Source organism: Rhineura floridana, chromosome 12 (genome assembly GCF_030035675.1).
Source record: "Rhineura floridana isolate rRhiFlo1 chromosome 12, rRhiFlo1.hap2, whole genome shotgun sequence".
NCBI classification, from domain to species: domain Eukaryota; kingdom Metazoa; phylum Chordata; class Lepidosauria; order Squamata; family Rhineuridae; genus Rhineura; species Rhineura floridana.
In genome coordinates this window covers 42,512,388-42,539,494 of record NC_084491.1, presented here as the reverse complement: position 1 = coordinate 42,539,494, position 27,107 = coordinate 42,512,388, and the positions used below count along the sequence as shown (strand labels likewise).

The 27,107-nt window shown below is 44.3% G+C and overlaps 1 protein-coding gene across 3 annotated transcripts in view; it reads right to left on the bottom strand.

Moving 5' to 3' along the window:
* The window catches only part of NCAM1 (neural cell adhesion molecule 1), a 223,497-nt gene that overhangs the window by 71,154 nt on the left and 125,236 nt on the right, over nt 1-27,107 (bottom strand). For all 3 annotated transcript variants that reach the window (XM_061592241.1, XM_061592243.1, XM_061592242.1), the window contains exons 2-8: nt 14,295-14,369; nt 12,171-12,383; nt 11,009-11,152; nt 10,365-10,502; nt 2,226-2,343; nt 1,773-1,942; nt 569-711 (exon numbers count right to left, since the gene is read on the bottom strand). In XM_061592241.1, the coding sequence (XP_061448225.1) occupies nt 569-711; nt 1,773-1,942; nt 2,226-2,343; nt 10,365-10,502; nt 11,009-11,152; nt 12,171-12,383; nt 14,295-14,369 (1,001 nt within the window). The remainder of the gene's footprint in view (nt 1-568; nt 712-1,772; nt 1,943-2,225; nt 2,344-10,364; nt 10,503-11,008; nt 11,153-12,170; nt 12,384-14,294; nt 14,370-27,107) is intronic.

Genomic DNA, 27,107 nt, shown 5'->3' with positions numbered 1-27,107 from the left:
AAAATCTGACTGCATTTTAGTGTGAATTCCTTCTCATCTATGCCTTCTTGTATGCAATTTTGACTAATGTACACATTTTTGCAAGCTATTGTTCCTAGTATAATGCATGTTTATACTACTTTAACTAATATATGCATTTGTATACACAATTTCTCCTAATGTACATGTTTTTGTACACATCTTTTGGCTAGAGAACTACATCACAAAATTTGAATTTCAGAGGATAGATGTGTTTTGGTTCACATATTGTTTCAAAAATTGCAAATTAGGTAAATTCTTATTAAAATGTGAACAAAACTGAATTATTCCCTTGTAATCCCTAGTGTGGGGAATCTCATCTTGATGTACCCTAGAAGGGTTACTGAGAAAATGCATGCAACGTACTTTGGATATTGTTTAAATACTAAATATTACTATCTGTGCCTGAGCCAGGCTTAGAGGAACAGTGGTTTCAGTGTGCAACATTATATTGTCAGTCCAGAGGGAGTAGTGGAGGCTCTTGGCTCATCCACTCCCCCTGATTTTATTGCCCTGGTGCATGAGGACCAGATCTAAGGAGAAGCAATACCTTCTCTTCATTGCTGATATTCCGGGTAGAAGTTCTCCAAGTGATAGAGGGGATGGGGTCCCCAGAAGCTTCACAGGTCAGGGTGATCTGATCTTCCAGCTCCATAGCAGTTTTGTTCTCCACGTAGGTGATTTTGGGTTTTGCTAAAGAAAGAATACAAAAATACTCAAAATAAAGTTTATTAGGTTGTTGAGTTAGGCTTTGTCTTTACCCAGGGCATCCCAAGGCCTATAGGATCCATTGTTTCTCACTCTCTGATGGTGGAGAGAGAGGTCTGCCCTCTTGAGAGATTTGACATAGGATGCCTCCTCCATGAGGCTGCAGAAAGGTCCACAGCCAGTTCTTCTCACACTTCAAGGCTCATAGAATGGTAAAAGGAAAGATCCTGTGTGTGTGTGTCAGGATCCTGAAGGGAGGGCACTCTGGCAAGCCCCGGAACATGAAACAATCTATGCCAGCCCTGGAGCTGTGTAATTTATTTCCCTCTAACTGATGTCAATGGGAGGGAAACTGCCTCAAAAAAGAAAGACCACACAGCCCTGAACAGAAAATATTCCCTCCCACCTTCCACTCTGCAGGTGTGAGCCCAGCAGAGCAGAAGAAATTATGCTTTGTCTGCCTTCAGTTCCTCCTCCCCCCTGCTCTTTTGGATTGCTCTGCCCAGAATTAGTAATATTTTTTAAAATGACTTGACATCTGGGAAACCAGATCAAACTCATTTTTATTCATGGTTCCAGCATTGTCATCTTTCTGACACCAGGTCACTACATATTTATGCAGGTGTTCTTCTTGTTTTAAACTGTTTGTTTTTAAATTGTTTGTGTATATGCCACTGTTTAACCTGTTTTCAAATATATAAATTTTATATGCATGCTTTTATTATATTGTAAACTGCTTCAGGATGCTTCATGGGAAGCAATTCATAAATCAAATAGATAATAATAATTTCTCTAGATCCAGACATTTGATGGGATGGGATGTTCACTCCCAACAGATAGCTAGCCAGAGCTTGGAAAATTTACTTTTTTTGAACTACAACTCCCATCAGCCCAATCCGGTGGCCATGCTGGCTGGGGCTGATGGGAGTTGTAGTTTTTAAAAAAGTAACTTTTCCAAGCTCTGGCTAGGGCCAACTCTTCTCTATTTGATTTTGAGCGAGGGAGTGGGGAAAATGAGCTAGAAGCAATCACCGAGTCCAACTGACCAAAGACTTTGAGGTGTATGGTGGCATCATGCTCGCCAGCCTTATTCTCGGCAATGCAGACATACTCCGCTTCGTCATTCTTGTCCACCATGAGGATAATGAGCTCCGAGCCGTCATAACTGAAGCCGTATTTTTCATCATCCTCCCCTCTTTCTATTGACTCCCCATCCCTGCAGGGTGCAAAAAATATGGGCAAAGGTGGTTATTTCACTTGTGATTGTTTATCAGTTGGGGCTGGCTTTTAAACGTAAAGTGACTGTACTGAAGGCTCTGAAAGGAACACATAGTCTTGTTACACAACCCTTGTTATCAGAAGAAGGTAAATTGGGACAAAGCATGGTAACAACACTAAGTCCCTCCAGGTGCCCGGTGTGCGGCAGCTCAGGCACCCTCTGTGCCCAAACCTGCCATTGCTCAGCTAACGAACATGGCCTCACGTGTTGCGCATCTTACTTGGTCCAGCTGATGGTTGGCTCTGGAAAGCCATCCGCGTCGCACACCAGCTTGACTGACTGGCTGAGGTTTGCTGTGGCGTTCACGGTGCCCTGCTTGGAGCGGACAGTAGGAGGCACTGAAAGAAAAGGAAACAAAAAATAATAGATACACTTCCGATGGGCAGGCGAGAGAGGGAGCCATTCAGGAGGCTCAAGTACAGCCAACCTACTGCTCTGGGGCACTTCAAAGATTGCTCCATCCACTTAATGCAACATACTACGTTAGAAACTTTTGCCATTCAAATTAATACTGTCTTAAATAGGGGGGCTGTTTAATGTGAATTGTTTGTGAAAGCAGCCACAGTCTTAAAGGCATACCTTTGTGCTCCCTCAGTTGCCAATTTTGGAAGAGAAACATAGCACCCAGCCTCTTCTAAAGAAAATGGGGGGGGGTTGTGTGTGTGTGTTTGGAGGTGAGGGGCATTTAAGAGGATGAAAAGCTTAGTGTTTAAATATGCATGATGCAAGTCACAGTTTTAATCTAGAGAAGGCACAAGAACTGACTTAAACTCCTCTTATGATCAGGGACTTATCCTTGCCCCCATTCCTTTCCTGACCAAAAGACGGCACTAGTGAAGCTCTGGGATGAGGAAAGACGGCAGCAGCAGCAGCAGAGCCTGCTTCTCACACAACAATTGCCTGTCAACATCTTGCAAACACCAAATTGACTTCACCCGTCTTCATGTTTCTTTTGCACTGCAACACGAAACCCAGCAAGTCCCGAGGGTCAACTCGCAAGGCGAAAGGGCTCACAAGACTTTCTTCCAAGCTCCCTAGTATCAGCTGCCATGGGATACCAGCTGCTAAACTCACTTCATCTTCTGATCTGTTCACAACTCAGGGCGTAAATCAGAAGCTGAAGAGAGGGAAAAGAGGAATCCACAACCCTTGGCATCTCTCTCTCTCTCTCGCTTCCCCCCTTCTTTTTGTTCCAAATGCACCAAAGCATTTTTTCATTCAACTTCTAATTTAAAGTTAGTGGAAGGAGATAAACACTAGCTAGTTATCATCAAAGCTAACCATTAATAGCATATTTGAACAGAAAAAAGCAGACTGTGAGGCCTTCAAAGTGGCAAGAACAACACGAACCACGAACTGTATTAAATTTCTGTAACTTCAAAATCTTAGCAAAAGCCCCTAAACAAGACTCATTCTTAAGTGGACAAAAGCTGTGCCACCAGGGGTTGTATCCAATGTTAATTCTACTTAGAGTAGACCCACTGATGTTAATAAACATGATTATCTTGGGTCCTTTAATTTCAGTGGGTTTACTCTTCTTGAGTACAATTTAGTTGGATACAACCCATTATCTCTGGTACGATAGGGTACCCCACAGGGGATCCAAGATACCTAAGCAAGGGTATGGCCAACATCTAAACTTCACAATCGGATATCCCAGCAAAGGCTGGGATACTAAACTAAAAATGGAAATACTGGGAGATATAATTGTCATGAACCTGTAATGGTCATGAGTTATTAAAAATCTGCTGACAACACTTTGGCTCCAGTAAGGGACTCTGGGAGATGGTTACAGTCAGAAAAGACAAGCCTTGCCAATTTGTAAAGTTAAGTTTCATTTTTCCAGCTGAAGACGGTTAGAAGAAGCCTTAACAAGCTGCACCTGTTTATCTTTGCTGATTAACAAGTGCCTGGCACCCAAGGTCATCCTTGGCCTATGCAGTTGGAAAACACCGTTGGGAGGGGGGCCTGAAGGCGCGAAAATGTGAGAAACATCGAGAAGAAAGTTACATCAGTCAATTTCTGATTGGGCAATTAATCCTGGACCGTTAGGATCCTTTTCCCTTAAGTATAGGGCTAGGGACCCATAGTTTTTGTTCTCTGTTCTCTGCCTATGCTGACTGGCACCAGAGTTCCAAACCTTTTCTGCCTTATGGTTCCTGGGGTTGCTTATGGGAAGGCAACCTATGTCTGGTTCCATTGCTTTATGTTGAACATCCATCTCTCTTAGGAGAGGTGCCACGCAACCAACTACCTCGTATGTAAGTAGTTAGGTGAGCTAGTTTATTATTTTCTTGTTGTGTGTATGAATCCTCCTGTAAGAACCTAAACCCCTGTTGGGTGAATGGTCTTAAAGGATTACTTGCTGCTATATGATATGTGCACTTATATATTTTAATAAAGCTACTTCTATTTAACCTGGTGTGTTCATTTGAGAGAAGGGGTGGTTCTAAATTCAGTGTTTTGACCCAACCTCAGTCACTCACTACCAAAGAGGGTTAAGAAGTTAAAAGCTTGGATTTTAAGTGTTAAACCAGAGGTGCCTGGCAAGGAGTGTAACTGTGACTCTTGCCTTTTAGGACCTTGGTTTTATATACCTTCTGGGCTCAGAGATCCCCTGGCTCTGAGTGGACCAGTATACAGGGGTGGTGGCAGCCTACCTTCTACCTTGCAGGGTTGTTGTGAGCGTACACAGCCTTGGCAAGGGTGAAGTAATAGCTTTTCGGTTCCAGTCTCATTTCCCTAAGGGTGGGGGTCTGAGCCTGATGCATGTTCCCGGGACCCTGAGGGTCGGGCGGGCATGACATGGCTGGCAGTGGTGAGGATCGAAGCCATTCCTGCTCTTAAGTGAACACGCTGTGTGAGATAAGTGCATTGCAGCAAGTTGTAAATTTTAAAGAGACTTCTGACACAATTGTTTGTTACTTTGGGTAGTAAGGTTAGTGCAGAATGTCGCAAAAGATAAAAACCAGATCTCAAAAGAATGGAGCCGAGGATGTGCTCCTGGCAGACACTGCGTTGCCTAGTCAGCTTGTTCAGCTGGAAGAAGGCGCTGCTGCTCTGTCGTTTATACCTCAGCCTTCTGTGGATGACAAGGAGTTCGTGTCTAAGCAAACTGAGGATAGCGAAGATGAGGAGGAATCAGATTTGGATGAGGAAGAGCTGCCTAGGAGCATGCAGCGCTACCTGGCTAAGCAAATGAAGCTGTTGTCCCTGCAGTTCAAGGCTATGGAGGAAGATCGCCGGAGTAGGGAAAGCTTTGCTCGTGAGATGCAACAACCGCGAGGAGGAAGACCAGACCTCCATAAAAAATCCTTTCCGACCTTTCGTGAGACAGATGATATTTTTACTTTCTTCCAAGTTTTTGCTCACTCTTGTAGAGATCAAGGTGTGCCTAAAAAGTACTGGATGAGTGCTTTACGCATTAATGCTGAAGGCGAGTTGAGAGAACTGTTGAACTCTTTGCCACTGGAGTATGTAGATGATTTTGACTACTTTTATGCTTTAGCCAAGTCTCATTTTGCGCTAACTTCAGAGGATTGTTTTCGGCATTTGGAAACAGACCAGAAGAAGTCTCGGGAAAGCTTCTCAGCCTTTGCTGCACGGATGGGCAGAAATGTGGAACGTTGGGCTGACACAGCCGAGGCTGTAACCCGAGAGGAGGTTTTAGATCTGTTTGCAAAAGAACTGTTTTACAGACGCCTCCCTCGAGATTTGATGGCTCTGGTCAGAGACCAGCAGCCCCGTTCTCTGACTGAAGCAGGCATGCTAGCAGATCGTATGTTTAAAAACAGAGCTGGAGAAAAGTATACTTTGTTTCGGAGACCGGAGTACGTTCCTGTGAAACCGCCGAGGCGAGAGACCGCAGGTATGCAGAAACCAGGGCAACCGGCGAAGGAAGAGGAAGGGGGGCCTGCTGGCTACTTCAAAGTGTCTTCCGCCCGGCCCGAGGCTGCATTGCAAGAGAAGCCCCGTGGAGAAATAATTTGTTTTAAATGTGGGCAAATTGGACATAAAGCTAATTCCTGTTCTAAAACCTTGTCTAAGCCCAATCCTGCTGGAAGGAAGAACCCAAAGGTTGCTCCAGTTGCACGCGTGAGAGACTTAACGTCCCCTGGAGCGGAACCTCCTGAACTTTCTTCATGGTCGTCAGCCGAGGAGAATGAAGGAGCAGAATCGGATTTTGTATTTTCTGCCCCAAATTCACAAGACCGTCCTGAGGCTCCTCGTGGACCAGTTGTTAAAGCCCTGCCGGTGAGTGTTGTACAGACTGTGTCAGGGGATCGAGAGGGAGGAGTAAAGAATAGTTTGTTTCCAGAGAAAGACTCTCCAGGACCCCTTTCATCGGAATGTAAAGAATGGGTTCAAACGCAGTTTTCCGAATCCATATATGTAAACTGTATTAAGGTCAAGGGAAGAATCGATTCAGGCTCAGAAATTACCAGTATTGCAGAACGGCTGGTTAAGCCGGAGCAATATGTTCCAGAGTTACAAGTGGCGGTCACAGCGTATGGCCAGCAGACAGTGCAAGTGCCTGTAGCTGATGTGGTGCTTTCATACCGAGGCTGGACTGGACGCCATAGAGTTATAGTTCATTCGGATGACCATTTATGGGATGTTTTAATAGGAGTTGATCTGTTGTTCCTAAGCCATCAAGAGACTGTACGTGAAGCGGAAATAAACGCTCTTACCAGGTCTCAAACTTTGTCACAACCTATGGAAGACTGTGGGGAGAAATGGCCTCTGGGTGGCGAGGAAGAGAGGGCTGCCGTTGGGAGGGCTGGGACCCTGCCCGAACAACAGGGAAAAAACTCCTTTCAACCCAGTGTGGGGGAGACGGAGGAATGTAAATTACCGGCAGCCAGCTCCCAAGCCTTTAAGGCAGCTTTACTGAAGGATGAGAGTTTGCAAAACTGCAGAGAAGAAGCCGAGAGAAGCCCTCCTGCCTTATCAGAGACTGTGAAAGTGAGATTTTATTGGGACAAAGGCTTGCTTTATCGAGAACATGTACCTGGGGGGAATTCTACGGACTGGCAACCAGTCAGACAGTTAGTTGTGCCAAAACCTTTTCGCCTGGATGTATTGCGGCTGGCCCATGATGTTGTGACTGCGGGGCACCTGGGTGTGAAACGGACTTTGTTTTCTGTTACCCAGCATTTTTATTGGCCCTTAGTGGCTAAGACTGTTAAAGAATATGTAAAATCTTGTGATATTTGTCAACAACTTGGGTATGCGCGTGATCACCCTAAGGCACCCTTACAAGTATCCCAGATTGTGGCAGAACCTTTTGCTCAAGTGGCTGTGGACGTGATCGGCCCTTTTAATCCGACTAAGACTGGGAGAAGATTTATTTTGACTGTAATTGACTTTGCCACGAGATTTGCTGAAGCTATTCCTTTGAGTTCCATCACTGCCCCAGTCATTGCTAAAACCTTGTTAGAGTTATTTTCGCGTTGGGGGTTTCCCAAGACTATTTTGTCAGACCGAGGGCCGAGTTTTGTGGCTAAGTTAACTAAAAAACTTTGGGAACTTGCTGGTATGGAACATCACATTACGACTGCTGGTCACCATTCCTCGAATGGGCTATGTGAGAAAATGAACGCCACTATTAATAAAATGTTAAGGGCGTATGTGTTAGAACATCCTAGAGAGTGGGATGTAGCTTTACCTTTCCTGATGTTCGCCTATAGGGCTACTCCCTCTGCCAGCTTGGGCTACAGCCCCAACCAGCTAGTTTTTGGAAGGGATCTGGTGGGGCCTTTGTCATTACTCAAGAATGAGTGGGAAGGAAGGTTGGAAGCTATGCCTGTGTCGGTAGTAACTTACCTCCAGAAGTTACAGAATATCTTAAGAGATGTTTTGGCTGTCGCTCATGAGAATTTGGGGGAGGCTCAACAACAGCAGAAAGCCCATTATGATGCTCACGCTAAAGAAAGACACTTTGTTGAGGGGTCAGAAGTTTTGGTACTAAAGGCCCAAGTAGACAATAAATTGTCGGTGGCCTGGGAAGGCCCTTTGATTGTCAAGGCCCAGTTGAGCGACACCAACTATCTGCTAATTGACCCTAAATCCCATAAGAAACCTAAAGTATACCATGTGAATATGATGAAGCAATATTTTTCTAGGAAACATCTGGTTTTGACTTGCACTCCTGCTATGGAGGTTGCTGAAGATGCCCTATCTCGGTTACCTGTTCCAGTTGACTGACATTTGATTCATGCCTATTCCACGGACTGATTTTCTGGCTCTGATGACCTCTGGATTGTTTTTAGACCTTGTTTTATTCTTTTACGCTTTTAATATGTTTTATGGACTTTTATAAGATTTATGGCTTATGACCTTTTTTTTTTGAACCTGGACCAGTTTTGGATCACCCCATTTTTTATTCTATCTCTTTATTTTTTAATAAAGTCTTTTTTTCTTGGGTGTTTTAGGGGTCCCTTAATTTTTTTTCCCCCTTTTGTTGTTATTTTGTAATTTAGTATATATTAAGAAGGCATAAGTCAAGAAGTAGCTCACTTGCTTAAAAATGTATTAATTTGTTCTTTTTCTTTTTTTTTTCTTTTTCTTTTTTTTTTCTCTCTCCTTTTTTTTTTTAAATATATGTTGTATGTAGAGTAATGTTGGTGGAATTTTTTTTTTTTTTATTATTATTATTTTTTTTTTAATTGTTCCCTTATCCCTGGTTGCTGTGGCGATGACGCAGAACTATCCAGAGTTCTGACATCATCTTCCCAAAAAGGGGCGTGTCATGAACCTGTAATGGTCATGAGTTATTAAAAATCTGCTGACAACACTTTGGCTCCAGTAAGGGACTGGGAGATGGTTACAGTCAGAAAAGACAAGCCTTGCCAATTTGTAAAGTTAAGTTTCATTTTTCCAGCTGAAGACGGTTAGAAGAAGCCTTAACAAGCTGCACCTGTTTATCTTTGCTGATTAACAAGTGCCTGGCACCCAAGGTCATCCTTGGCCTATGCAGTTGGAAAACACCGTTGGGAGGGGGGCCTGAAGGCGCGAAAATGTGAGAAACATCGAGAAGAAAGTTACATCAGTCAATTTCTGATTGGTCAATTAATCCTGGACCGTTAGGATCCTTTTCCCTTAAGTATAGGGCTAGGGACCCATAGTTTTTGTTCTCTGTTCTCTGCCTATGCTGACTGGCACCAGAGTTCCAAACCTTTTCTGCCTTATGGTTCCTGGGGTTGCTTATGGGAAGGCAACCTATGTCTGGTTCCATTGCTTTATGTTGAACATCCATCTCTCTTAGGAGAGGTGCCACGCAACCAACTACCTCGTATGTAAGTAGTTAGGTGAGCTAGTTTATTATTTTCTTGTTGTGTGTATGAATCCTCTTGTAAGAACCTAAACCCCTGTTGGGTGAATGGTCTTAAAGGATTACTTGCTGCTATATGATATGTGCACTTATATATTTTAATAAAGCTACTTCTATTTAACCTGGTGTGTTCATTTGAGAGAAGGGGTGGTTCTAAATTCAGTGTTTTGACCCAACCTCAGTCACTCACTACCAAAGAGGGTTAAGAAGTTAAAAGCTTGGATTTTAAGTGTTAAACCAGAGGTGCCTGGCAAGGAGTGTAACTGTGACTCTTGCCTTTTAGGACCTTGGTTTTATATACCTTCTGGGCTCAGAGATCCCCTGGCTCTGAGTGGACCAGTATACAGGGGTGGTGGCAGCCTACCTTCTACCTTGCAGGGTTGTTGTGAGCGTACACAGCCTTGGCAAGGGTGAAGTAATAGCTTTTCGGTTCCAGTCTCATTTCCCTAAGGGTGGGGGTCTGAGCCTGATGCATGTTCCCGGGACCCTGAGGGTCGGGCGGGCATGACAATAATAATCTTATGCATTTTGGCCATGAAATTTCTTCAAGTTCTTCGTTTATATACAGCCTGTAATCTGAGGATAATAACCTTGTCTATATCTTAATTGCATACATGCAGTGCCAGCTCAGGAGAATGTTCTGCCACCTCCTCTCCCTCTACCCCACACTGGCAAAGCCTCTCTTCTTTAAGAGCAGGAGGGATAGCTGAATGGCTGGGCACCTGCTGTAAATGCACAAGGTCCCAGGCTCAATGTCCAGTTAAAAGGGTCAAGCAGCAGGTGATGGAAAAGAAGTCTCTCTCCCTGAGACCTTGGAGAGTCACTGTCTGGTAGAACAAACAATATTGGACTGGATGGACCAACCTGTAATACAGTTTCCAATGTATGTGGCTTAATGGTAGGGCACATGCTTTGTATGCACAAGGGTCCAAGTTCAGTCTCCAGGTAGGGCCCAGTCTCCTGTCTCAAACCCCAGAGAGCTTCTGCCAAGCCACCACAGATCAGGTTCCTATGTTCCTAACTCACCATTGACAATGACCCGAATGTCTCTGAAATCAACCTCTCCACGGGCCAGGATCCTTCCTTCGCACCGATACATCCCCTCATCAGTTTTCTTTATCCCTCTGATCTGTAGGTAGTTGTTGGATAGCACAACAAACCGCACTGGAAGAAACAAAACAGAAACGCTGATGGCCAGATAGATTCCATCGCAGAGCCGTCCCTGAAATGTTCACCTCGGACAATAAGCATAATTTGAATAGCACTTCTCCTCCCCCTCCTTCCCTCCAGCCTACTGTCCAAATAAAAACAACTTCCATAATCAAGTTCTGTGGGTCCTGGAAGAAGTTGGGTCCAATCAAACCAGCAACAGTTGTTTGACACAGGAGCCCAATTGCAGCAGCACAGAGATTGAGTAGATGACACACATGTAACATAAATCTGTTCCAGGGCGCTCAGTTTTCCAGCTCATGTGCACCAAGGCCCACCCATATATGGGCATGCGTGGCTGCCTCAACGCTGCAGCCCAGTCAAGCCTTACATCTGTCCATTCTGCTTGTTGTCCCTGATGCATGGAACTCCCCTTACATTTCACAGGAATGATTCTTCCAGAACTAAGCTCTGGCATTGCAAAAATGGGGTCCAAAGTTCTCTCCTCGCCACCATCTTACCATCTTTTTTAAGGACAACATCTCTGCCCGTGTGCTTCCACATGATGGTGGGAGGCAGCGAGGAGACTACATCGCACACAATGACTGCATCCTCTCCTTCTTTGAATTCTTGTGGGCTGGGGGCATTCTTGAAGGTCAGCTTCTCTGGAAAACAAGTGCAGGAAAAAGAGAGTTAGCCCTGTCAGACTTCATATAGCAAGCAGGCAGTATGGCACATACTAATCATGGAACTATAGAGTTGGAGGGTTCCTTTTAGGCTATCCAGTCCAACCTTTGCTCAAAGCAGGAAATGCAGAACTAAAGCATCCCCAACAGATAGCTGCCTAGCTTCTGCCTGAAGGCCCCCAACAGAGGCAGATTGCGGTGGCTTTCTGCATTTATCAGCCTATGCAACCCAGACTATAACATTCCTCAAGTAGAGATCGTGTCCACTGCAACAGGCTCTTACAATGCAAGTGGGGCCAGCAAGTGAACCAAGCCACACACCGGCAGGGGAAAATATCTGCATTTATCCCAGGGTCTAAGAGGCTCTGATCACCAGATTGCAGTGATCAGTGCTGGCTCCAGGATTTTAATTCGTCCATTCACTGAAAATATTTATAGCCCGCCTTTATCCACAAAGTGGCTGGCAGTAAGAAAAATCAGTACTCTTTCATTGAACAGCAATACAACATGAGTCAAAATATTTGGAACTCAAAGGGACCTAAGACAACAATGGGATCTGGGGACCCTTGGCCACAAAACCCAGTGAACCCCCCCTCCTTAAAGCACAAAAAATAGGGCATGCAACAGTTTGGGGATGGGGGGATTTCAACTGCCCTCAAGAGAAAGTCACGGCAGCTGGAATGACACCTACTTTGAAGGGCTGAAGCTCACTGACATTCATTTAAAAAGTGGCCAAATCTGAGACATACAAATGTAGAGTCATGGTTGTGTTGCCTGACCAAAACATTAATTTCAGGGGTAGCCTTGTAGGAAGGGGGCAGAATGTGACATATATCTCCCACATTCCCTCTCTCCTCTCACATGGCTTCTCAAAGAGCAGAATTTCCTTATCGTAACAGAGAGTCCTACCTGACACTGTAACACCCCCCCCCCCCGAAAACAACAACAACACCCTGCCTGCCCAACCCTTTGAAAAGGAATAGGCCTGGTGTCTTACGGAAAATCTTCACATTGAGTGTGGCTTCCTCATCCATTTCCTCGCTGGAGACAACACACTTGTAGATGCCGGCATCATCAATGTTGACATTGTAGATGGTGAGAGTCGACGAATCCTCTGTCCGCACCACGGAGATATGCTGCTGGTTTGTTGTCAGCTTCTCGCCATTTGGGGCGAACCAGAAGATATCTTTGGGTTTGGCATCACCAGTCACTAGACCCAAAGGGTTAAGATATTCACAAATAAAAATCATGGTGGTCCCTCTTCCTTGAGACCCATTCAAACAACCATCTAGAGCAGCGGTTCTCAACCTTTTTTGCTCCATTCCCCCTTTTCACCATTGTTCAGAATATAATTTCCCCTTCCCAAGATAGTCTCTCATAGCGTGTTGACGTTTCGCGAGTGACAGTGGTGTTTCTCGTGAGAGAAAAATTTCTTAGTTTATATTATAACAGAATTTCTTGGAGCACTTTCTGGTCTTTAAATAATAAATTAATTTTGCAAATGAAAATAATGCTGCATGTTCAAGAATCGATTTTAATCTGTGACATTCAATAAACTTTATTGAATGTCGCAGATTAAATTAAAAACAAACTACAATTTTACAGATTGTACATAATCTACAGGACATCACACTTTGCTGAATAGTGGTCCCAATTCCCCCCCTGGAACCCGGGGAATTCCCCCCTTGTTGAGAACCCATGATCTACAATCTGGGCTGGTGTGGGGTGGCCTCTTAGACTCACTACTTGTGGGCCCAGCGTATAGGTTATGACGCTTTCTCGCACATCAAAGCAAAATGGCAAGTGAAGGTTCGAATGTGTGGTGTACTAAAAACACAACGCTGTGCATAGGATCACTGGCACTGCAGACAGCTGACAATACTACAATTCCAAGGATCTGCCATTCTAGCATTTGCTTTCGCACATTGGCTGTTTGCAACTTAGGTCCCAGAAAAAATGAGAAACGCATTTAGAGGACTGGGGGAAAGTGGAGGGACTAGTTTTCTGGCAGCAGTTCTAGAACTCCCTGAGAAAAGGCTCATGGAGCTTGAAATACGTTGGGTATTAAGAAGAGGACACTAAAGGATATATTACATTGAAGATATTTTCTAGAACTTTTGGGTTCCTTTTATCCAGTATAAAAAGTCCCATTCTCTTTGCAGTAGTTGGTTTGAAACTATAATCAAAGAGCTAGGCACAGATTACAATATATTAGAGGCCACCCCCCCAAAAAAAACTTCTAAATGTGGAAAAGGAATAGAAGCTGCCACAATTTTGGGGTTCATTCTTACAGCATCTCTGCATCAGGACTCTGTGAAAAGTTGGCAGTATGAGAGCTCATTCAAGGAGGTCGCCTTAAATTTATTTGTTTATAAAAATATTTGTATTCCGCTATTTTGTTAAAAACATCAAAACGGTTTACAGCACGTTAAAAAACAACAACCATAGAATAAAAAATATTTAAAATACAATAAAAACAAAAGTCAACTGTTGCGAAAAAAAGTATCTTCTTAGCTTCAAAGCTTGTTGGTGGAACAGAGTGGACAATGCAAGAATGCAGGTCTATGAAACTCAAGCTTCTTAGGCTTTTACAGGTTAAGAAAATAAAAAATAAAAATAGCACCCTAAGGCTCAGGAAAGTCTGTGGATATGCCTGCACTAAACTGTCATGGTTGCCACAGCCATGAATTTTGGGAACTGCATGTCTCAAAAGAGGTTAGGAATAACTAAGACATTTTTCAATTATCTGCAGAAAACACCAAATCCTGGGATATGTTGGGGAGCTATCATGACAGTTAGACCAATTTAAGAGCTATATTCACTTTATTATACTAATGTCTTTGTCAACCACCTGGCTCATATTTACAGTTTTAGTTCCATCCTTTGAAAATTGCCTTTACACAGTGAGGACATTAATCTCTCTTCTCTGGGCAGCTGGTTCCCACTTAAGCTTTGAAATATAACAAATAGTCCATGCCAGGAATTGATCGAGGGCACCTCTGAGACCTTGTGATGGAATCATAAGACAAAGGTTCCGCTTTTCTGCTTTCAACATGGTGACTAACCAAGAATGTTTCACTTAAATGGCCAGGAACAACCGAAGTGGGAAGCTGTTACTCACCTTGACACAAGAAGAATTTGGACTCTCCAACAGGCACCTCCACCTTATTTGGAGCAATGTTCACCTGGAGAGAGACTGCAAAAAAACACACACAAAAAAACCCAGACAGATCAGAGAGAAAGAAGTGCTGTAAGATTACAGTGTTCATACTTAGCAAAAGACAAAGAATGGCATCTAGTACAGACTGCAAGAGCCTTGCCAAATTGTACTTCCAGTTCCTACAGGGCTTTCATGTCAGGTAAAACTGTAGGACTTCGGGCCATGCTGAGAATGCACCACAGTGATGGCTATGAGGTGTTTGTGCATGTATGTGTTTTAATGGGACTATAAATATGGATCATTTATTTATTTATTAGTATATTTATATGCCGCTTTTCATCACCAGGTGATCTCAAAGCGGCTTCCATAGCAAAAACAAAACAATATAATAAAAACAATTCAAAACATAATAATAATTAAAAAACCTACAACAGTAAAATATCACAAAACAGGCTGAAATCTCAAATCAATCTATTCTGCAAAAGAGAAAGGGAAAACAAATATACAATAAAGTCCCATCATTGTATAACAGTCCATATCCTTCAAAGAAGGCTGTAGCAGATTCCTTGGTAGCAATGTATTTATTAGAAGTTATATCCCACCCTTCCTCCAAAGAAGCCCAGGGCAGTAAACCTGTAGTGGAGAGGAAGGTTAGAACATGTCTTGCCACAGAAATGAAGGAGCAAGAATTCTCTGAATTGTGTTTCTGCAGGGATGCCATTGCTTTGTAAAATTCTCTTGCTCAATTCCATCAAGTCAGAATAGCTTATGGTAATAATATACTATCACCGCCCCTAATGGGCTCACAATCTAAGTGGCCTCTAAGGCACCCAGGACTCCTCAATGGTTTCTGTCTAATGCAAGCTCCACAAGGGCACACCTTGACTGCTGGGCTTTTGAGGAAGAGGAACATCATATATGCCTAGAGATGTTCTTGACACCCCAGAGATTATAGCCAGTAAAAGGTGCCCTCCCTCCTTTAAGTCATCACATCCACCAGGAATTTCTTTCTTCTTGTCTGATAAGATTTTGCCCCCAGTCGTATCCTGGTGGGGAACAACAGCAACAATCCCATGGCATCTCGTCATCATATTGACACAGGGCTTGTTAGCTGCCTACCGCGGAACACTGGTGTGCATGTGTATGTGGGGCTTTTTGTGTGTCTAGAGAATAACTAGGGTGTCGTGCCAGTACAGCACACAACGTTTGCAGCTGTACATATCCCCTCTTGATCCCATCTTTGGGGCAGTAAAGAATAATTACATGGGAGCGCAAATACCCAGTTAGTACCGCAATATTAATCTACAAGCAGACTGCCTTTTGAACTCCTTCCCTCTTGAAAGTCTTTTTCCTCTCTCACGCCTGCACTGGGGGCGACTGTCTCTCCTTCCCAATAATGTGCAGGCTGCCCTTTTACTCTGCTTTATTTCTGTGTAATCCAATTTCGCTTATCCATATTACTTTAACATAATTCACTCCCAGACAGAATGGCAGAGCCAAACTTAATAGTAGAATGTGAAAGGTTTATTAGATTCATCCCAGGACCAAAGAGACTTGGTGTCTTCCTTCCATTTATCTTCATGGCACCCTCTCTTGTACACTGCGCAATGCCCATCACCAAGGGTGGCTTCTCTAGCATGGGGTAAAAGAGTCCAGGCATTGCAGAGCAATTTGAACTGACAGCTATAGTCTCACAGCTGAAGCTCAGTTCAGATTCAGAAGCAGCCATCCCTAAATAAAACACCAAGTCTACAAGGAAAAGACACTGCAAGAGGTTTTGCTTGCTGGTCTCTTGGGTACTCTGAGAACTGTCAATTCTGCTAGTAACATTTCCATACAACTATTTGGCGAAGGGATATCCTTGATGGCCATTAGCATTATTTGTAAGTGAGGGAGGTACCAGACATATGAAGCTGCCTTATCTTGAGTCAGAGTACTGGCCCACCTCAATCAGTACGGTGTGCTCTAACTCGTGTCAACTCTCTTAAGGCCCCATGAGTAGAAGGGTCTCTCCAAGCCCTGCTGGGAGATCGTTTAACTGGAGATGCCAAGGACCTTGCACTGAGCTGCATGCCCTCTTCATAAAAACCTACCACACGCAGTTACACCATCGGTCCATCTATCCTAGCACCATTTACTCCAACAGACACCGGCTCTTGCACGTCAAAGGCAGCAGTCTCTCCCAACTGCACTACCTTGGATCCTTTTAACTGGAGAGACGCTGTCCTCCATATGTTGTTGGGCTTCAGTTCCCATCAGCCCCAGCCATCATGGCCAATGGTCATGGATGATGGGAGCTGGAGTGCAACCAGGTTGGAAGCCTGTTCCAGGTGCTTATCTTCTGACCAAATCTTGTTTTCCACTGCATGAGGATTCATTAGCCCTCAAATCACTGGAGAGTACAAATATAAATTCAAGCTTAACCTGAACAGGGGACATCTGTTGGCTTTGTGCCAAAGTCAAATTGCACTCTGATATGTCTCAAATGTATGCCGTATAATTCTGGAATACATCAGAACACACCTTCTTCCTCTGCGCCTCGCCAGCTAGGAATTTTTTGTTCCATACTATAAATGCCTCTCCATCCCAACATTTTTTTCTCCCAGACTCCAGAATCTGTGAGTGTTGTGGTCTTTCGTGATAAGTAATGAGGCATAATTGGATCCAGGCTCCCTTCCACGGACAAGCTTGTCAGAGCTTCCTGGCCTAACAAGTTCAGGTCAAAGAAGGATTTCAAGAGGTTTGACCTAATACATGAAAATTTTAAATTGCAGCCATTTGTTGGAGGGAAAACAATCACCTTAATAGACCAACTGCTCGGTCCAGCATAGCCAAAGCATTCCTCAGTCCCTCTACAGCTGCAAGTGCCTAATTTGTTAAAAACTCTTTAGTGGTCCAACACTACCAAACTGGCTGCTTTCTTTCAGGGATTGCTGGACCACAACGCTATTTGTTTCAAGTGCCTGTCTACCCCCAGATAGCCATTTTAAAAACCACAATGCTCCTGAAAAAAAATATCATCAGCTGTGAACGCACTAGTCATCTACAGCAAAGCATTTCCATCAGCCATACCTAAAGGGGGAACAGGTTGATCTGCTGATCAGTTGCAAAATCTCTTTGAAGTTAATTTGTTTTAAAAAAACACTCAAGCTTCTCCCACCAGGTTTTACAGTAAAAAGGGGCGGGGTTGATTAGCATCGTGCACCCCCGTTTTCAGGGAACCAGCAGAACAGCAAGTGTGTTTCTACTCATAGACTCAAGACAGCAGCAGCAGCATCCTTCCATATCATGAAGCAAAGATGGAGGACAGTCAGTTTTTAATGTGAACCTGCCTAATTTGCACCTCCCAAACCTAAATCAAAGAAAACGCAGCTATCATTTGAAATTCACACTTGTCTGAATTTTGTGATGCAATTCTCCAACCAAAAATGCATTAAAATGCATATATTAAAGAAAAATGTGTACAAAATGTGAATATTTGTAAAACAACATACAAAAATGTATTATATTAGGCAAAATTGCATACAAACACGTGTGTATTAGACAGATATGCATAAAAATTGCATACAGTGGACTTTAAAAAAATGGAAACGATGTGAAAATGGGGTGAACTGTTCTTAAAACTGGAAAAGTGAGAAATGGACAATTTGGCCATCCCTACCATGAAGATGGCATTGCAGCATCCTACCAGGTATGTATGCATGGGAATCCTTCAGATCCCACCTGGATCCCACAGCAAGGTGATAACAAGCAGCCCCCTTTCAAGCAGGAGAAACACAACTACAGAAGTGTACTCTGTAACCACGTCTGTATGTTTATATATATGGCAGAATAACAGTTAAGAGACTGAGCTACAAAATCAGAAAGTTCCCACTCCAAATCTCACCTTTGCCACAATATCATAAACTCTCTAGGTGGACTTAGACAAGGTAGGTCTCTGCCCTCCATTTATACTTGTGTTTACTTAGAAGTAAGACCCACAGTGCCCAATCAAACTTACTCCCAGGTAAGTGTTCAGAAGGGGTGGCTAACCTCTGGCCCTCCAGATGTTGTCAATCTCTGACTTCCATCAGTCACAGCCAGCATGGCTAATCGTCAGGGACAATTGTAGTCCAGCAGCAACTGGAAGGCCACAGGTTCCTCTCCCCTGACTCCAGCCTTAAACACTCCTAAAGTCCTACGTTAATGCTAAAGTACTATATACATGTCAAATATCATTACAAAAGCATGTATATAGAGGTCTAGGGTGTTCAGACTCCTTCATGCACATTATCTTAATGATTCTTACTATAAGAATTTTATGATTTACTACCTGTAAGGTAGGTCAGTCTTATCACCTCCATATTGCAGATGAGTTGGGCAATTTGTTTGCTGACCATCTAGTACTTCTGGTGCAAATGGTCAGCCTTCAGTAGTAAAAGTTGCTTGGTCAAATGCACAGATTTCCAGCTCATTTTTAGGCATAATTCAAAGTACTGGTATTAACCTTTAAGAGCTCTAAATAGCCTGAGGCCGGGTTGCCTGAAGGACCCTCTCCTCCTTTTTTTAACTACCCAGACATAAGATCACCTTCTCAAGACCTTCTCTGGTATGGCACCCTAGCTATGGAATGCCCTCCCCAGAGAGGGCTGCCTGCTATCCATGTTGCGGTTCGTCCAGCAACAGGTTAAGACTTTTTCTTTTTTCAGGCCTTCCACTCTATTTTAAAAGGTGATATTTTGCACTGTTTCTGGTTTCACATCCATTTTATTCCGCTACTGGTTTTATTTTGTTCTAGATTTCATATTTTATGTCCTACTTTTACAACACATGGTCTTTCATTTTTACTTCAGCCTTGTGTTGAAGCTGGCAGCTGTAGGCAAGAAGGAATGAACGGTAGGCGAGTGAATGGACTGATGGAGAGATTCCCGCCCCCTTTGCACCCAGGGCAGGAATTCAGCAGGTAGGAGGGACAAGGTTTCTCTGCTCCTCTTCTGCTAACCCCAGAAGGCTAGTTAAAAAAAAAGTGGACTAGTAACTTTTGCTGGCTTCACTCTAAGGCTCCTTTACTTGTAAACTGCCCAGAAAACTTGATTGGAAGGCATATAAATACTGCAAACAAACAAAAAGACCCACACTGGCAGAGGTCACATTATTGCGGTTGAGGTGTGTGAATTGCATCCAGAACATTATCCTTGTGAAAGGGCCAACGCTCACCTGCTTTGTATGCATAAAATTGAAGACTCTGCCTTCCTGCCTTGTTTTTAGGCTGATGAATTTTTGATGCATCCTATTGATTATTGGCTTATGTTTTCTAAAATTTTAGGCCATGACCCACCATGGCATCCCTTCTAAAATAAATGCTAAAGTGAGGGTAAAAAGTCCCAGGTTCAGTTCCTGCCATCTCTACGTAAAAAAGGTCTCTCATAACTTGGTTCGGCCCAAGATCAACATTACACTCACTCAGGCTGCAGAAGGGGTCAGAGGTATAACTGCTGCTTCAGCATCCACATTGTTGAAGGGCTGGTATCCACGGCGCATCGGTCTACATCATACCACTCTTGATTTTGAAAGGTGCACAATAAGAGCCTCAATGTATCAGAGCAATGGTCCATCTAGATTAGCCTTCTCCAAACTGGTACCCTCCAGTTGTTGTTAGATTACAACTCCCATCATCCTCAACCGCTCGCCTTGGTGGCTATGGCTGATGGAAGTGGCAGTCCAAAACAATTATAGGGCACTAGATTAGGGAAGAATGGTCTAGCCCAGCCTTTCCCAACCAGTGTGCCTCCAGATGTTGTTGGACCACAACTCCCATCTTTCCTGACCATTGGCAATGCTGGCTGAGGCTGATGGGTGTTGTGGTCCAACAACATCTGGAGGCACACTGGTTGGGAAAGACTGGTCTAGACTGTAGGCTAACTTCCCACAGAGGCCAACCAAATGCTTCCAAGCAGGGCATGAGGGCAGCACCAGTCCTTCACTGCTTCCCCCCCCCCAAGCATCTGATATTCAGTAGCATGTTATCTCTGGAGGTTCCAGCAGCTAGTGATAGCCGTACTACCCTCCATTAATTCGTCTAACCCTTTTTCAAAGCCATGTAAGCTAGAGGTCATTGTCACATCTTGAGGCAAGAAGTTCCATAAGGTAACTACAGATAATGTGAAGAGCTAATTTATTTTGTCTGCCTTAGTCCTTCCTGAGTTCCTTCTGCTCAAAAGAGATGTATGGGGACAGCGGCAGGATGTGCCACCAAAAATTCAAATGGCTTTTCTTCACAGCACTGACAAGTAGTCTGCTCCCTTTGCATATGATTTACTTTCTCCCAGAACCACATCAAGACAACTGCCATTTGCTCCTATACATAAGCCATTGCTGACAGCCACTGATCCAGCCTTTGAAAACATCAATGCCTGGTTTGACAGACACAGCTAAATGGTGACACATTGACAATGGGACTGACTGCATGGCTGGATCAGCCACTGCAATCAACTGGGGAAGGGGGAAATGAGACGATATGATTCACTGGGGTTTTGGCCCATGTTCCTGGAGAGAAAGTTGCTGAGTTTTGGCTTTCAGCAGGAGAGCAAATATCAGGTAGTTGTGATGAAAAAATCTGGGGCTTTCAAATCTAGGGGCTCAGCTGATACAAGTAGAGCAGTCAGCTGATTTAAGGCATTTTTTTTTTTAAAGGAAGGCAATGGTGTTTTTTCAAGCATGGCACCACAGACAGTCTCATAATGAAATGCTGAAACCACCCAAAGGGACAAATAAGTATCAAGGTAAATGCTGAAAACAGCGGCTACAACTCTTGAAGACACATAACAACAACACTGTCCAGAACATTCTCACGTCTTGGCATCATGTAGTCCTGCCCTTCCCTGCATTGGCTGCCACTGGTGGTGAGGGAGTGTGGGAAGCTGTGATGTCAGCTGCACTAGGCATCATGGAAGGAAGAGTCTGACACACCTTTGCTGTTTTTGACAGCAGCCATGAGTTTCTCACAGTTTCTAGTTTGGCCTCTATTTAGAAGGAAAGACCATATTAAATACCTTCAATGATGAAGCCATTTGGGGAGGGAGGGAAAGCATCTGAACAAGCTGGGCCTCAGCTGCGGACATAAAAAGCTGCCTTATGCAGCAAGTCAGACTATTGGCCTGTGTTGTGCTCTGGCTGGCTGTGACCCTCCAGAGTCTCAAAGGGTCTTTCCGAATGTCAGCTATAAATTCCTTTAACTGGAGATGCTGTGGACAGGGTTTGGGGATGTCTGGGTGGTATTCTATACTAGTCCTACTCAGAGTAGACCCACTGAAGTTAATTGACATGACTAACTTAGGGTCATTGATTTCAGTGAGTCTACTGTGAGTAGGAAGTAATTCAATCCAACCCATCTGTATATACAGTCTACCTATTTTATTTATTTATTAGGATGTTTATACCCAAGCCTCATTCTATTTAGGGTTTTACGGCAATAAACAACCCATTATATGACAGTCGCCCTGACAGGGGCTTTTTGCTCACTGACTTTGAAGGTGCCAATGGCAAGCAGGTACCTGGATAGTCTGAAACCTAAACTGTCAGGCATTTAAATTGCAAGAGCGACAAAAAGAGCCACAATTCTCAGGAAATGTGACTGAGTTCTCCCCCCCCCCAAAAAAAATTTGCTTCATTATAATAGCAGTTAGGCACGTGACACTGTCTGTATTTGGCTTAGAGCACCTTCCCTAATCTAGCACCCTCAGTGCCGGGCTGGCCGGGGGCAGGACGATGGAGGTTAGCTGGAGGGCACCAGGTTGGGCAAGGCTGACTTACAGCATACAAAAGATTCTCCTCAGCCTCAGTCCCAGGTCTGGGTGGAATAGAAATACATGCAACTGGGAAGGATTCTCCCACTGGGAGCAGCATACACAGGACATAGACACAACAGCCTGGAAGTGAGCCCTGCCTGATCTGCCCACTGAATCCATCCATTTGCGACAAACTCCCTGTCATTTAAGGCATTAAGCTCCCATAAGGCCACTTGGCAGGCCTTCCCCATCCTTCTTCCAGTCACATTTGTCCAAGCTTTGCTACCCATATTAATTCATTAGAGATTCAATTTCCCAATTCATAAAATCAGCCTTACATTTGGAAAGCGTCTCCTGGGGAAATGGATGGCTTTTGCTATCTGAAATGACTCGGCTGTGGTGTGCCATGAAAGAGGCCTTGCACTGTTTCTCGATGGCGCGGCAGCAGCTGAAAGAGCCCATTGCTCAAATTCACTGCATCGCCCAATCTCACAGTCTTCAGTGCGAGGCAATAAATACAAAAATGAAGTGGATAGGAACTGGATGCAAGGACTCTTGCACCTGCCCGACACCGTGCAGCCAAGACAATGCACAGGTGCAGCAATCCAGAATCAGGCAAAATGGTCTGGTGCAGCTGAGCTGCACAAGCCTTTGCAGGAAACAAAGGCAGGACAGAGGGAAGGCGAAACATGATGGGAGGCACAATCCGATTCAGATCAAGTGGATGAGGAACCTCAATAGCACTAGCCCAAGACTACTACTAATGTGGCAAGTTTGTTTATCTATCTATCTATCTATCTATCTATCTATCTATCTATTAGTCGCCCATCTGGCTGGCTGTCCAGCCACTCTGGGCGACATACAAAATAAAAACATACAAATACATTAAAAATCTCAACAATAATAAAACCTAACCCACCCCAAAAGCCTGCCTGAAGAGCCAGGTTTTCAAGGCCCTGCGGAAGCTCATCATAGAGGGGGCCTGGCTGCAGGACGCCATTCTGGGGAATCCTCCCCGCTCCACTCATTTACTTTAAAAATTCAGAGTTGAATTAGCAGAGGAGATACCCGTGACTTCTCTTGCCTGGTTTCCCCACAGCTGGCACACTTGAAAGTCCTACTTGGAGAGAAGGGGGCAGACGGAAACATTCATTTCCATGAGGCTTGCACCAGAGAACTTACCCATTGGATTGCAACCTGCATTGACCAGTGTGTGTCACCTGGACTTTCTGCCTCAAGCACTAAAACACGTTGAGTCAGCAAAGGTGTTTGTGGTCCCCAAGCATTCACTGCCACAAAAAAAAGCAGAATTTCCCAGCACTGTTTGAGTAGCTGTGAAACCATTGTTCACTTCCAAATGACCTGCCTTCTTTGCTTATTTTAATGTTTCCTCCTGCTGCTGGATGGAATGATGTTTCCCATTGGGACAACCTGATTGGGTACATTTTGCTCTCATGAAGATCACGACATTGGAGGGATGGATTCCTCCCCGCCCTTCCGGGTTGGATTGGTTAATGAGAAGGGGCCCCTCTTGCATGCAGTTTGCTTTATTTGGGTCAATCCTCTGGGGCTTCCCCTCTGCACACACTTGAGCTCAGTGACAGAGCACATACTTTGCATGCAGAAGATCCAAGTTTCAATCCTTGCCATCTCCAGTTAAAAAGAACTGAAGGAGGCGGGTTGGGAAAGACTGACAGAAAAGGAACAGTTGAAGAGGTGGGCTGTGTCATCTCTCAGCAACAGATTTAAGGCTAAACAGGAAAGCCCTGGGCTGTAATGTAGGAATTAAACTGCCGGATAGGTAGGAATGGGATGCCAAGTTGCCTGCACAGAACTAATGCCAGCACAGGAGCCGTCCTTCATGGATATCCATGGGGTGCAGAATGAATGCTTCTCCTCTAATGCAATGGAAGGCATTGCATCAAACCAGGACACACATGCTAACCATTGCTGTCTGCCACCTCTCCTGGCCTGTGGCAAAAAAAAAGGCCACTAACATAACAGACCCAAATGGGAGCATTCCAAATTGGGCAATGAAAGAAAATGTTTGCAAGAACGGTTCTATTTCCAGCATAACGTGCAGAATAAACCTCACTGCAGAATCCTGAACAATAAATTCTAGATACCTGCTCTCTACAGAATGCCATCAGCTCCTGTCTCTGCTTGTTTAAATAGCAACCATTAATCTCTTGCTCAAAGCTAATTCTGTGTCTCATACTCTTCCCAGGAGGGAACTGCTAAGTGCAGTTCTTCTGTTTCCTTTAAATATTTGCTCATGCAGCCTCTTAGCACACACAGCACGGGGAAGATCGCCCACAGAAGTCAAAGCAAAGGAAACAAGACCTTGCATTTGCAACTGAAAGTGTGGAGGCTTGTGGCAGATTCTGCGCATCTTGAAGGGGACATCTGTTCACCGGTACGAAAAGACACATCCACTGGATCATTCCAGCTGAATAATTGCATTTCCAGAGACCATTTGTCTAAATTCAAAATGGTGGCTTCCTGCATTACACGCCACATCTACTATATTCACCAGTTAAATGGAAGTAACCACCATCACCACTTGCAATAAGTAAACAATGGAAACCCCATGCTTTAGACACGGAAATATTACTGGATGTTTCCAGATGCCTCTGACTGAAAAGCAGCCTAAAAATCTTAATGTATTCAAAAGTTAACCTTTCGAGAAAACTGGCTGGCCAAGCACATGGGGATTCTGCCACCTGGCATAAAGCACAAAACAGGATCTCTGTCTAAAGTGATACCATCAGTGAAGCCATCCCAGGTAACTGTCCTGCTTCCAATTCTAAACAGGAAGGAGGTGACAGTCATAGGGATCTAGCAGACCTCCAAACCTGCCTTCAACAGCCTCATTCTTGATCAAGGTTTAGTCATAGAGCTAAGGCCACAGGGGTGAACTTCCAGCACTGAACTGAAAGCTGCCACGAGACTGGCAGAACCACAGCGCAGGCAGGAGTTGCTGTATCTCTATGACAGCCCTGTATGTCTTGCACCAGTTGTCACTTGAGTGGCTGCAGGCTCAACCAATCTGCTAAGTGCCAGGCTGCATTGCTCCCACCACCCCTCCTGCATCTGGTAGACCTGCTGGCTCAACCGAAATCTACCTCCAATAGTTGACTGGGAGGAGGGAAGGGCTGGACATCAAGCAGCTTTAATTCTGCCACCAAAAATCCCTCTCTGCTTCCAAAGGGGCCCATGAAATTGCAAGACTATTCCTTTTATCATCTGCTCTGCAGATAACCTCCAACATGGGTTATGCTTTTGATCTTCAGTTTGGAGGAGGAGCATTAGCTCTTAATCCAGTTTTGATACAGCCTTGCAAGTTCTGCGGGAAAACAACGTATTTCGGCAATGATCCACTAGGATTGCTACCCAGTCCCACATCCTTCCACAAAGCCAGACTTGCAACCACATGTCAATCAACAAGCCCTGGTCTATATAGCCAGCGGCACAATTATCTATTTAATCCTCAGTGACGCATATTAGGAGGCATAAAAATGTGCTGTTAATAAACGCACTGTAAACTGCCCTGGAATCATTTGACATATGGACACGGGGCAGGGCCTTCTCTGTGGCTGTGTCTATCTCATAGACCTCCCTACCTCATGAGGTGTGTCGGGCCCTTTTTGCGTTCTGCCATCTAGCCAAGGCAATTCTATTCCAGACAGTAGGCATTTGGTCTTTCAGCTTTTAGCAGGCTAGATGCCCTGGGTTGTGTCCAATGTTAGTCCTACTTAGAGTAAACCCAAGTTCCATTAATTCCAATGCGTCTACTTTGAGCAGAATTTGGCGGGATACAACTCCCTGTTTTCAGATGACCATTAACTGTTTCACCCATCTCTGGGTTAATTGCTGTTATTCTTTGTATCCCGTTGTTTACTTGTGTAGTTATTTGTGTTTAATACAATATAACTGCTAATTATAAACTGTTGCAAGCCACTTTCAGTGCTGTGGTTACAGGGGAAGTGTGGAATATAAATTCTGAGAATCAAACAATTAAGAAAAATATATAGAGCACATTATTCAGGTGTGAATCTGGTCTCCTGTCCCCCTGTGTTGGATACCCTATGTGCACTGTAGAAAGCAGCCCCATTCAGACTGAGCCAATAATGATTTGCCTGGGGGACCGAGGGGGGACGGCGGCGGCGGCGGCTGGTATGTGCGTCATCAAGGAGGGACAGGGTAGCCCCATGCATTCCTGCAGGCCCCTCTCACACGTATGGCACACATCAGTACCAAACCCTTGAATAGGGATGGATAGATAAAGTGGATATAGCCATTCCTTCTCCCTTTAGAGGAGTGGGAGTCACATGGGTTTCCTGGCACCCTCCCCAGAATTTGTTGGGGGCAGAGACCATTAGCTAAACAAACCAGTGTAGACATGCCCTCCAAGTTACAATCCAGGAAAGTAGCTGCTGCAACTGAACAAGAGCGTCATCATCAGGGCAGCAGCAGCTGAGCGAGCCTGAGGACATGGAGAGGAAGACAACGTTGAAACAGCAAACACTATTGCTTTTATTGTATTTTTATTGCATTTTTATATTGTATTTTTATACCTGTGTTTATTTTTCTTTGTAAGCTGCCTTGAGGGCCTTTGGCCGAAAGGCGGGGTATAAATTAATAACAATAACACTAATAATAATAATCTGCAGTCAGAGAAAACCAGGAAGAAAATGACCCACAGCCAGTTTTGTGCCATGACCCCAGCATCCACTGTGGCTCCCTGCGCCCATCTCAGAAACAAATCCCAAAAAGTCAAAGGCATTATGTTGATCTGGAGAGGAGGGCAGTTTTACCATGGCTAAAAGTAACCCTTGATCACCTCCAGGCAATGCTTAGACCGGAAGGTGCTTGCCATCTGCTTGACCGTTTTCTTTACAAAACCAAAGACAGTAATCGGTGGACAAAATTTTATCCCCAGCTGGTGAACGTAACTACAGCAAGAGCCAGGTGAAGCAGCTCTTTCCTCACCCAAGAACACAGCAAA